Source organism: Alligator sinensis, unplaced genomic scaffold (genome assembly GCF_000455745.1).
Source record: "Alligator sinensis unplaced genomic scaffold, ASM45574v1 scaffold243_1, whole genome shotgun sequence".
NCBI lineage: Eukaryota > Metazoa > Chordata > Crocodylia > Alligatoridae > Alligator > Alligator sinensis.
This window is the reverse complement of record NW_005841841.1, coordinates 5,044,954-5,058,530: the sequence shown is the minus strand read 5'-3', so window position 1 is coordinate 5,058,530 and position 13,577 is coordinate 5,044,954. Positions and strand designations below refer to the sequence as shown.

Sequence of the window (13,577 nt, the reverse complement as noted above, 5' to 3'; positions counted from 1 at the left end):
ATATATATATATATATATATAATCGTCCTCCTGTTCCCTCCCGCCTCCTTGTCCCCCCCAAATATGCACAATCCTCATGGATTCTCTTTTCTTACAAGATCTGATTTGATATCAACAGCACCTGCAGATTATAAGAACAGGATTTCTACTGGCAAAACTCAAAAGAGAGCCTGCAATTTTTTTTAGAGGCAGATTCCATATTCTGTGAACTCTGTCGAAGTACATTTCAGTGACTATTTGCTTTGCTGTTCTGAAACACATTGATGCTACCTGTTCTGACATTAATAGAAGTATATTTTTAAAAGATAGGATACGTCTGTTAGGTTATTTCTGTTGCATTTAAGCTATTGTTGTTATCTACAGTCTTGAAAAAGTCCTGATTCTGTACCACCAAGTGTTGCAAAAAGCAAAAAAAATCAAAAACCAAACAAATGACAAAACTTAAAACTACATTTTTTTTTAAGAATCAACAATGGATACATTTTTGGACACGTGCAAAAAAACCATTTGGCTATACATTATTCACAGGCATGTGACTTGGCATATAAAATATGCATTTCATTTAAAAATGAATGATGATAGAAATTTATACAGACTGATAATGAAATTATCCAGAATAATACACATACCAGTGTTTGCTGCATCAACAGTTTGCAATGTCTCTGTTGACAATTTCTGAAGGCCCTGTTCACCATCTGTCTCCTCCAGTGAGTTGTTATGTTGAGGCTGCTGTTGTTCTTCGACTTCAGCAGCAAATGAAATTACACCTAAAACAAATATGTACCAGATGTTATATTAACCGGGGCATTAGTTTTATAAAATGGACTGCCAGGCTCACATGACTGTTGCCTCAGCTCTGAACTCATAAAATATGAGTTAAAACCTAAATCCTAGGTGTCAGCTCTCTAATTATAAATTGACTGTAAAAGAAAATGCATCTTTTGTGAATTCAAGAAAATGATCCCCATTTCAAAATTTCAGTATCCCATGAGGGATAATTCTTTTAGCAGCTTACATGAAAGAATTAGAGACCAGTGATAAGGAATATAGCTAAACTGGTTTTTAGAAGATTATCAAATATGTATGAGAATTTTACAGGGGTGTAGGTTGTAGCTGCGTTGGTTTAAAGACATAGGCAGACAAGGTTCTTTGTGTGAATCGGCTATCTTTTATTAGACCAACTTAACTTATAAGTTATTTCCAAAGTTATTTTTAGGTGTAGTTCAGAGTGTTGGTTGTTTCAGGATTGTTTTTAATCATAGCTCATAGCATTCTGGTTTTGCTGCTGTGGCCCAATAAACCTAACTGGTTTATAAGTTTTCCTAGCATGCACTTTTAGTATGGTACATAAATTGCAATAAAATACCTAGTAACTATTAAATATCCAGAGATTATAAATATATGTCCACTTATTAGACAAGAAAAAGCAACTTTTAGGCTAACAGTAGAGAATGATATTGAAGTATAAACTCCACTATATGTACCAATGGCAAACCTAAACATTTAAAACATAAGTTTGGAAAGAATCTGACTTTTCCTTACATTTCAGTGCCTCTAACTATGCAGTGTAATCAACATATCTTTTTGAAATAAATATATTCCATTACTAATTGATTTTTGTCACGCTCAATATTTCATTAAGTTCACTCAAAACTGAAACAAATTTATTGAGTTGTACTTTTTGATATGGCACAGTTTTTTTCAGCTTTTGACTTGAGTTATCAACCAACATATGGTATGAAGTTTTTAAAAAAGATGGTTTAATTCTTGCTAATTTTACTGTTCATGACATTTATTTTGTTGGAGTTCAGCTTATTTAATGATACTACATGAAGAGACATTTTACTGCATAATATTTTAAGTGTTTTTGGAGAAAGTTCCCACAGGGAGCTTTTCCAATTACATCTTATTAATCATTTTGTGATTTGCACAGATGGACGAAATATTCATAGAGAAATTTGTTTTTACTCAACTTTGCTTCTGTTTGATTTCATGAAACATTGGGAAAATTGGTGCAATTAAGAAAAATATCAGAACATTTTTATGAAAAGGCTTTTGCCTATCACCACTCTATGGTACATTTTTGGATTTGTTTTTATAAATGTGAGCCAGGTCAATTGAATCAACATGCCTTCAGCCAACTCTCCTGACAGTAGCCAAGTTCTCAGAGGAATCTGCATTTCTGCACTCTTTGAGTTAGCAAAAATGACTATCAACTGCACTTTGCTCCTTCCCATACTGTATGTGGGAGCAACTTACTGTCATTAAGCTTTAAACTTTGTTCCTCCTCATCACTTCATTCCCCAAAAGACTGTCCTTGTATTCTAAACCCTGCAGCATTCTCATTTAGTTCCATTTGAAATACGATTTAATGAACAATGACTTTTCCATTGCATTTATGTTGTTAGATGGTCATCTGAATAAATGAAAGTAATGAGTCGGCAGTACTCAAATGACTCCTGAAGTTAAATAGCTGTTATTTGCCCTCCTGTGTTTTGGCCTGCTCTATTACTTAAGTGGCATAGCGTATTTGACAGCTTCCACATGCTGAACAATCAAAAATGTTTTACAGTAATACAAGCTACTTCCAGTCTTTTCATGTCAACTGTGTGCATCAACTTAAACTATTATGGTTGTTTTTTGTTGTTTATTTGGGGTTTGTGATTTTGTTTTTTGTTTTGTTTTGTTTTGGGGTTGTTGGGGGTTTTTTTTTTTTTTTTTTTTTTTTTTTTTTGGGGGGGGGGGGGGGTATTTCTGCACCAAGCAGCATCTGAGCAGCACATCTATAATGAACCAAAATTGAAAACAATAAAAATGAAAATAGACATGCATTTAAACCTAAATGAAGGAACCATATTTCTTTTTAATTTCAGTATGTGAAATTACAAACGTAACAGTTCATTCTCTAGGGGAATCTAAAACACCCAGCCACAAAAAAAGGAAAAACAAATAAAATAAATAACTATCAAATAAACAAATAATTGAAAGGATCTTGAGATAGGCAATGAAGAGTCACAACTTGGTATTAAGTCTCAGGACAAAATGCGAGTGTAGTTTTGGTCAACAGAAGAAGTATATTACAGAGCAAAAAAGGTGGAGAGAGACCCTTATTTTATGAACAAGTACCCATGTATCTAAAATTGTCAATTGTTATGTGCAAAACTCATGGAGGGAACAGAAAGCATCTATGACCTGTTTAAGAAAGGTTTTATTATTTGACTCCAAGTAATTCAGAATTTATTGTTACATGCATATAAATTCCAAAAGTAGCAAGGATTCCTTAGGGCGATTCCTTTTATTGGACAAACTGTGCTGCTGGAGCAGAGTTGCACAAGCTTTTGAATACAAGCCATTTTTTGTCAGGTATGGCCAGAACAAGCTAGCCACTGCATAGTAAAGAACAATTGTCGGAGGATATGCCCAGCTACACAGTTGGTTCAGTAAAAGCTGTCACTCTAAGAAATCCTTGTCTATTTTATAATTTCGTGGTGATGATCATGGCTACAACATTGTTATTAAACAACTATAATACATTACCAAAGACACATCTTCAATTAAATAATCATCATGGCTTAAGGGGTTTGTGAAAGACATTACAATCCATATACAATTTGGAATACATATACAACATGGAAAAAATGGGGAAGCATAGGCAGTACTGAGTACAAATTGAGAAGAAATCTGGATAGTTGATAAGGGAAGCTAAAGATATCAAAAATAACCTTTTAACCTCTAATTCTGCACAAACATTATGAACAATAGGAAGGAACTCTGTAAATGAAACTTAACAGTTGCATAAGATCTAGTATCAGATAAACAGCAATAAAACATTGCCTATCATGATTCAAATGTGAAGCTACATCCATATTCTGCATGCAACAAAACAGAATTACATATTCATATTTTGGTTATTCATACTTTCTGTTCTATTAGTAACTGGGGTACAATACATAGCAACAGTGAACCTTTTTAAACTAACAGAACTAGATTACTTGCATCACTGAGTATTAGAAGAATTGTCAGAGGAACTCCCTGAATCATTAAGTCCTGATTTTTAACAAAGCCATCATATTAGGGGAATTCCAGTACACTGGTGGAGGTAGAAAGAAAGTGAGAGCATCAAAGTTTTGGAATTATATAAGTAAATGGTACAACCACATAACTACAAGAAAGTTAAACTGATATGGATACCCAGAAAACTGTGGAAAGGCTGAAATGATCCCACAGTTAGAAAGGAATTAAACAACAATAGTATAATTAATGTCAATCAGTATGGTTATGGGGAATATAAGTTTTCAAGAAAACTTGACAACATGTTTCATTTGATGAAAACTTAATTTGATAAAGGTAACTGATTTTACCTAATACACAGACTTCTGTAAAGCATTTGTTTAAATCCTGCCTGACATTCTAATAAAAATGTCATCAATATATAAAATCAGTGTGGCCTATATTAAAATAATTAAAATATGTGTACCTAATAGATCACAAAAAAATCATAATGAGGAATCAATATTATATGAGGGGTATTTCAATTAAGGTATGTATCTCACCTGCCACACCCTGATGGAAAGAGATAATAATAATAGGGAGGCCTCCCGTAGGCCTTCTCATGGCCCCAGTCCAACTGCCCTCTCACTGGACCACTCAAGTCACCTGTGCCCTAAAGGGGACCCAAACCCTTAGGGGATAATGGTGTGGCTCCAATTCTCCCCTACACCATGCCCCAAGCCTCATGGATGTTACAAAATCATTGTTCTCCTGTCAAGGCTTCAGCCTCGTAGGCCTCTGCTCCATTACTCTTGGCTAGGCCTCCTAGCCCAGGCCTATCGTGTCAGACTTGGCTTTCAGGTCCTAGCTCCAGTTCATCCCTTCCAGTCACTGGTCCCTTGGCCCCTGTCTGCTGGGCCCCAGGCCCCTGGGTGGCTGTGCAGCTTTGCACTCTGCCCCTCTTTGGGCTCAACAGTAGCTCACAGGCATGAATGGGATCTCCATAAACCACCCCTATAGTCCCAACCCAAACAGCCAGGGTAAACACAACATAAACATAAGCCCGTGAGCTATAACACAGCATAAAGGGGAAACAGCCTTCCACCCATTAAGAGGGAAAACCTTCCTTCACTAAAATGGCATACCTCCCAGCCTGGATTCTTGTGAGCTCCCAGGGCCTCACTGTTCTCACAGGCAGCAAAGTAATCGACCTAGCATCCCTGGGTAGCTCTCCTTGGCAGGCGATCTCTCCCTTGCGGCTGCCAGGGATATCATAGTTTGTCAACCGAAACCTCAGCCTTATATGGTCCCAGGGCCCTGCCCGCTTCCCATCAGCCAGCTGCCTGCAGATGCCTACTAATTCCTTCATTGGCCTGCTGTCCTGGAAACCTGCAGCTGTTGCATCCTGCCTAGCCTACAGTGTGCCCTGCCTGGGCTGCTTTTATCTCTAAGTAGCAGGCAGCCCCAGGCTCTCTGTTACACAAAGCTATTCAATATCTTTATCAAAAACTAGAAGAAATCATAAGCACCGCTGAAAAGCTGCAAATAATGAAAATTGATTGTAAGCTAAATAATGATGGGGACACATTATGTGCATCTCTTGGTAAGGTGGAGCCTTTTGAAGATGCTTTTGACTACAACTAAGATTATGCATCCAAGAGCAAAGAAACTAGGTCTCATTTACAAAATTGGACCAGCAGCCCTGAGTGCAGTGAAACTGAAAAAGAATTAAGGGTCATAATGCATGTTAGGTAATAAAAGACCAAAGTGCCGAATGGAATGCTGTTGGAACGCTAAGAGGAAGATCACACTCCCTGAAGACATAATAATCAGGAGTAAAAAGGTGGCATCGCTTCAATGCAGAGCATTTGAATCACTTAAATATAACATATCACTCTGATATCTATGCTTCAATAACAATTTCAACTTATTGAAAGGATTCAAAAAAGCTGAAGGAATGATTTCATATCTTATACTGATTCATATCTTATGCACCCTGATTTCATATCTTATGCACCCTGCTTTTTTTCCCCACATAGGTTTTTCTGACCCCAGGATATCCCAATAAAAATTGGAGGGCTTAAGAAAAATCTAAAAGGAAATATTGAAGAATGGGAGGAACCTAGTGATGGCAAAATCACCATCAAAAAGTAACAAGTTTTAGGAAAGTTGTACAAATGCTAAAATATTCATCATGAGATTTTTCCCCCTTCTTCATACACTCTCCTATGAATGTATGTTTGTGTTTTTATTCCATAGGGATCCATTAACTTCTCTTCCTGTTAAAGTGATTTTCTTGAGTTTTATGCCCTAACAACATGAAAAAATGAATTAAGATTTATAAAATATTAAAACTGTATTGTGGGGCTTCCCAGTGTACTTACTGCATGTGTATACATGTACTAACTTTCTAACAGTTAAGCTAACTTAACTTTTTTAAGTTGACTTAACTGTCAGAGTGGACACATATGTGCAGCAGAGTCAACTTAAATGCAGCACAATATAATACACCTCTACATTGTATTATCTTAAATCACATTAGTTGAATGGACTTAGCTCACAAGATGGCTGCCACCATGTCATGGATCTGTAAGTGTGTATGCTCCAGTCTGGCTTATTTTAAGTCATGTTGGTATGTATGCATGCATCAATTATTAAACTATCTCTGCTCCCTTTTAAATCACCTATAAACCCACTGATTTAAATGGGTGCAGTGGGGAGACCAGTGCTGAGAATTTTGAAAATTCTGCACTGCGACTCTTTCTTAGCTGTTGAAAAACACATAAGTTTTAACAAGTTTAATAAACATGTATTTAGCGCACACATATTTCATAGAAATATGCCAAACTTGAAAAAGATAAGAGGACAGAACTGTTCTAATATACTTACTGATTTTAGAAGGAATGAGTTAGCTATAGGATCTCATTTATGAGGCCTTTCTGTCCTTGGTAGTTCATTTCTGAAGAAGGTCTCTTAATCAAAATGTCATTACTAGTAATGTACTCGTATCTAAAGTGAGGTTCCTGCCCCCCCCCCCCCCCCCCCCCCCCCCCCCCCCCCGGGGGGGGGGGGGGGGGGGGGGGGGGGGGGAGAAGACCCCGATATAAAACGTGAGTATGGGCCAAGCACCTGCTATGGCTCTGGATGGGGCCAGGATGGCTCATGCAGCAGGTGTGGGGTACGTGTAGCAGAGAGACTTGCAGGGGGAAGGGTGCACAGTACAGAGGGAACACAGAAGAAGGGCATGCCCAGTGCAGGGGGGAGCATGAGGAAGGTGTGTGTAAGGAACGATGCATGGAACAAGGGGAGCAGGGGAAGGGAGTGTGGGGAAAGGGTGCAGGAGAGAGGGGGCACAGTGCAGGGGCAAGCACAGGGCAAGGGATGAGTGAAGCAAGGGGAAATGGGAGCACAGGGTGCACAATGCAGGGGGAAATGCAGGGAAGGGGTATGCTGAGAGGTGGGAGGAGGCTGCAGCAGCAGCTGAGGCTGTGGCTGCAGCTCTGTCCTCAACCCAAACTGGAGTCTACAGCTGAAGCCACTGCTACTACCTGATCTAGCTGGATGCCGCTGGAGGACAGTCAGAGCACCTGCAAAAGTAAAGGGGGAGGCAGGCACCAGAGGGGGACAAGTGGCAGCAGGGGAAAAGCAGTAAGGAAAGGATAGGTGGGGCAGGCACAAAGGAGGGCAAGTAGCCAGGGGCAGGGTGCCTGTCCCACCCCTGACCACTGCTTTTCCTGCCACTACCTTTCCTGTGGCAGTGGTGGGGAAGATGAATTTAAGAGAACCTTCCATAACTAGATTCTAGACTTGGAAAGTTAAAATAAACTGATAAATTTTCCATGTCTAGAATCTAAGAACTGGGGGGAAGAGGGGATCATCTTAAATTCAGGGTTGTCAAGAATTTGGGTAAATATGGTACTATACATCACAAACCTGTTGACAAGGGACCCCTGGAGCCCTGTGTTTCTCTCTACTCTGCTGCCATGTGCCCCAAGGGACAGACTGAGGTTGCCCTGAGATAGCTCTCTATACCAGCACCTCAGTTCCTCTGCCCTTACCTGCAGCTAGTTAGGGATCTCTCCTGATCCTGAGTCGTCCCTCATTTTTGGGCTATGAAAAAAGAAATTATAGCTCCCCATCTCCATGGAGAAGGTTAGCATGGAATACGATCTGCTCAGAAGTCACTCCTTCCACAGGCAGCCAATAAAGAGACAAACAACAAAAAGATTTACTATAAAAACAGAACATGCATAAGAAAAACAGTAACCATATGCTGATATACAAACAGATATAAAAGTAAATAAACACAAGAAAATACCAGAGCATTGACCTATTCTTACCCTACACCTTAAATCCAAAGATGCAGTCCTTGGCCAGCTTCAACAGTCTAAAATGCAACCTCTCGCTCTGACTTACTGCCAGAGCTTCCCCGCATCCCCATCTCACCTTGCCTTATCCAGCCTGCTTGCCTATGGAACTTTGCCCCTGACCTGGTAAGACTGAAGGTCCAGCCAGGTTTTCCAGGAAGGCTTAAGTACCTTTGCCAGCCTATTAACCTATATTTCCCCTTCGTTTATTGAGGTGGGAGGGGAGGCTCACACTATGCCAGTTACTTCCTGACCCTGAAGGTACATATTTATCAGACTACAATCTTGCATCCTGTTAGACACATAAATTAATTAATCCAAAATACTGCTTCTCCTATATGATAGTTTGAAAAGCTAAGTATCCTATTTCTCTTAAAATGGAAGTATCTCTTTATCTGGCCAGACTTAGGTTTGCCCTCCCTCTTAGTCTGTCTACCTGAAGGACCAATACACAAGCCAAGTCAAATGCTACTTCTCAGCCATTGACTTGTAGCTGTGAACAATTATGGGCTCTTCAACTTAATCATGACATTACTAACAACCTTAGCTGAAATATAAAGATACATCAAAATTACATTTCTGCCAAATACTGTAATGTGTGGTTATAAGGACGATAAACCTGAACACAGTTTTGCAATAAGTACAGTTAGAAACCAAACACCACAAAACTAAACCTAATTTGAGAAATATCCATGTATGCCACATGGTGAACCCCCAAAATAACCTTTTCTTGGGATGCCTCCATGACATGATGGGCATCTTTACATGTGCAGTAGGGGGAAGGGGGAGGGGAGAGAGAGGGGAGGAGAGGTTTAATTAAAGCAGCTTTTGGAGCCGCTCTAATTAAAGGACCTGCAGAGTCTTTTGTATTCAGCATCCTCCACTTCAAAATGGTGGCAGAGGCGCTTTAACTAAAGCTCATTGGAAGAATGTTTGTTAAAGCACCCTCACTACCATATTGAAGCATGGGGGCACTGAATACATGAGATGTAGAGGCTTCTGGAGTGTGCTAATTAGCTTGATTAATCAAGTCTGTTCTGATGCACTATAATTACAGTGCATCAGAGCAGCATTCACACACATTAACAGGCACCCTATGGTATTAACATGAAATATAAATGATGTGTCCTACTACAGCCTGCATACTGATACAGCAACTTTCCATTATATTATTCCAAAAAAAGCAATGATTCTTTAAAAACAGACAAGAACTTTGTTTCTTACCATTAAAACTGTATTGGCAACACCATACCTCAAACTGAGCGATTCACTGGCTACAAATTGTGATAACAGTGCATAACTTCCTGCTCTACTGCAATAGCCCAAGTCATTATTGCAATTCTTTCAAAGAATCCCTTTATCAGCACATTGAGACAAAATAGATCCAATTTGTAAACTGTAAGTGAAAATTCTGGATGTGTAATAAATGGTCATCTGTTTAGGAAATACTGAGCTGCAGACTATACTGTTTGGTACAGCCAGTTAACGGGAAAAGGGAAATGTTTATCATCTGCCACCACAGAGCCTCCAACAGGTCCTGAAAGATGTCATTCTTCTTCTGGGAGAAGATGAATAGATCAAATGCCATATTCACAGAAGGAATTTCAAATGTCATAGTCTGGGGTATATTTCCAGTAGAGTTTCTGGTCTTTTCTGGAGACACTTTAAAGGGAATTTAAAGGAAAAACATAATATTCACTCCAGTCTATAAAAATAATTATTTAATACTTTAGACAGTAATATCTGTAAGTTGATTTATAAAATTTAAATGGAAACTGATCTATTATTTAGAAAATGGATCACAGGAGACTGCAATCCAGAGCCAGAACATTGTATGAACTGATTAAGTCTTATTTCTACATTAAAATAAAATCTAAACCAAAAATCTTTTGGCATATATAACTGTTTTTCTATCTGATAACATTTCCAAAGGGATCTTTTAAGAAAGCACTGAAGCTGAAAGAACTGACTTTAGAACTGGGCTCCCTTTTAGCACAAAGATATTAAACTTCCAAGCTGGAAAGCAAAAAAAAAAAAAGTAATTTTACCATTGTTATCTCATGTAGGATGTTATTTCATAGTACATTTACTAAAAAGGATGCTAGTACAGCAATTTATATGGCAAATAGCACTTCTCATCAGGTATAAAATATATGCTGTATCCAAAAACTACATAAAAAACCTACGTTAAACCAACATTGAGGCTGTAAAGTCAAGTATTCAAAAGTAAGAAAATACTTGAGCTGAGGTTGCCCATGCACATGAATTATGATACAATTTTTAGTTACACGATTGCATAGCATTTTCTTCTCTCTAAAGAATTGACAATGCTTACCCTCTGTATAGTTATTCAATATATCTTTTCTTTTCTTCATCATTCTGTCACAACCCAATTAAGTACTGCCCATGCCACAAGCAAGAAATATATTAATCAAAACCAGTTTTAGTCTGCACTAGGTTAACTAAGGGTTAACAAAAAAGATAGTAACAGTTTTTTTGCTGCGCATGTCAAACAGAGATTTATAACTGTGACACTAACTAGAAATGAAACTTAGCCTTCTGTGCTGTACATAAATCATTATAATTGGTCAAAGAAAACAAGGAGTGACCCTGTGATAACACCTAGCGAAAAACCGCTATAGTAATTGGTGATTCTAATTAAATTTATGACGTGGCGAAAAGCGATTGGCTAGTACACAAACAAAACCCCGCTGCATTTCCGCATAGTCGGGGGAAGAGCGACTCCGTATACACCTGGAGACCTCTGACATAGGTGTTAGAGAAAACCGGCAATTTGATCACTTGCCAGTTCGTCCCCCCGTCTTCGACCTTCTCAGACGTAATCGACGACCCCGACCCGACAATTCTGCCCGACCAGTTTTGCGAACTGATTTACTTATGCAGACTGACCTACGAACCCTAAACTGTAACTAACCAAGTATCTTTAACCTCCGTCTTTCACCACCTTGATGGAGTAAGTAAATAATCTTGCTTTGCAACCGATAAGCGTCCTGTGCCTAATTCCACTCCAAGCATCACAAGTACCCGCCTGACGGGCCTCTAAAGGTCTCGTACCCTTCACTGCAGTGAACAGCAGTGACACATTCAACATGTGCTTTCATCTAGTGTACAGCAACCAATTCCTATACTGAATACACAATTTATAATTTCTTCCTTGACTTCTAAATGAGGCTCTCATTATAGTACCTTCAGCTTGAGCTACAAGAGGTGTCCAAGTCTCACTTAATTCTCACTTTAAGCACCCATAATAAAAATTGTGTTCCTCAAAACCTCTTCTACAGTCCCCTTATTTTATTTTTCAATGATAAACCTCTCCAGGTGTCTAAAAGTTTGTACTTCTGACCACACAAATAACTCAAGCCCTGATACTGACAATCCCAAGCTTTGTCAGAAACCATCAACTAGGCACATTCGTTGGCATATGAGGAGATCTATCTAGTAAGTATTGTGCCTGACCTCAAGGGTGACCGTGATGCCCTTGGTGGTCATGAAGCCCTACACTCACTCCAGCTCCCTGGGCTCCCTTCCCTTTTCCTTGGCCTGTCATGCCATGATGTAATGAGTTGGTCTGTGCAAAGGGAGGCTGCCCTAGGGTTCCAGAGTGAGCCCTTGTACATCCTTCTGGCTGGCCAGTCCGTCTTAAACACCTCTGTTTACCAACCTTGCCCCTCAGGTGCTGCATGGGCCCTCCTAGCCTGTCTATGGGGGCCCATGACAGGCTAGGAGCACCTATAGCCTTAAGTTCCACCCGCAAGGACACCTATAGCCTTAAGTTCTAATTTTATGGCCTCTGAGCTACCCTGTAGCCATGCCCATACCTCAAAGATATCATTGTTCAATCACTCTCCCTTGTTGGGGTCTCAGCCTTCTCGCCTTTGCTCCTTTTCTCTCACTGAGCCTTCTAGCCCAGACCCACTGGGCCTGACATTTGATCTCCATCCCTTGTCATACTTACTTTGGCACTGAGCCCCCAGGCCCTGTCTCCACCCTGCTGGGACCTCCATCATCCCTGATAGTCCCAACCTAGTCTGCTGGTGTAAAGAGTAATCCCACTGACTATAATGAAACTATCCCCACATCACGTCCAAACATCAACACCCGCTCACTGGCTGTACAACAAAACTTCCCCCTAGCCTGGGTTGTATTCCTCAGAAGGCCATCAGCCCCTTCCCAGGGTAGCTCAGCTGTCAGGCAAACACTCCTCTTCAGTCTTCCTGGGCAAGAGCTCGTTTCTCTGCTGACTGCCTACCTGGGCTCAGGCACTGGCTTTATGTGCCTAAACCTGGCCCCTTCCTGTCAATTGACTCTCTAGCCACCAGGGGTTTCCATTTTGGGCCTGATTACCAGATTGCCTTCAGGGAAGCTTACTGCTGCTACCCTTGCTGCCTTAGCAATGTCCCTACTACTTAAGCAAGGCTCTTCCCTATTGTACTATTGCTGGACAGCTAACCCTGTAATAGACACTTGCTGTGTACGAGTCTCTGGCTGTCTATACCTTCAAGTAACATAAGCCACTGGCTCCCTGTTATATTATGCTCAAATCATGCCCCACTGATCAGTCTCTGCACGACAAGCAGCCACTATTGCCTTTCAAAACAGTGACAGTACTCCCCTATCTGTTGTACAAAGGCTCAGTAAGTAGCACCTCTCCAATCTACTACTCTAACTTCTATGCAATATTTAAATATGTGTTAATCCAGGAAAGAGAGATTTTGCCTATGACTCTGTAGCCAAATTATTACGGCACTCACCTTGAGGGCAGAGATTCATGATTTCCAGTCCATATTCAATGACTATGCAGTATCTTAGCCAGTGACTTTGTGAGCCAAAATATGTAAACAGTAATTCAGGCAGTAATTCAGGCTGGGAATCAAGGATTTTCCCATTCATAGGAAACCATCAAGCTAGAGAAACATGTTGATTTTTGCATGCTCTGTCTCTTGCCTGAACTGAATCTTTAATTATTCAACACAAAGTAGAAAAGTATTAGCAGAAGGTCTGAGAGTGCTCCCACTGCAAAACAGCCTAATATTCAGGTGGTTAGATCATTCCACTTGGAAGTGGGGGAATAGATCTAATTATCTGAGATGCAGTATAAACATGGAGGAGCAGAATCAGCACCAGTATTTGAAGGCCTTGGATGTATTCCTCAGAAAGCAGTGATTAACTGCTCCAGTGACTAACTTTAAGTGGCTCCTC

General features: G+C 40.0%; 1 protein-coding gene across 1 annotated transcript in view; it reads right to left on the bottom strand.

The window, feature by feature from the left end:
• The window catches only part of CFAP47 (cilia and flagella associated protein 47), a 757,346-nt gene that overhangs the window by 291,713 nt on the left and 452,056 nt on the right, over positions 1–13,577 (bottom strand). The window contains exon 50 of the mRNA XM_014520638.2: positions 630–767. Coding sequence (XP_014376124.2) covers positions 630–767 — 138 coding nt within the window. The remainder of the gene's footprint in view (positions 1–629; positions 768–13,577) is intronic.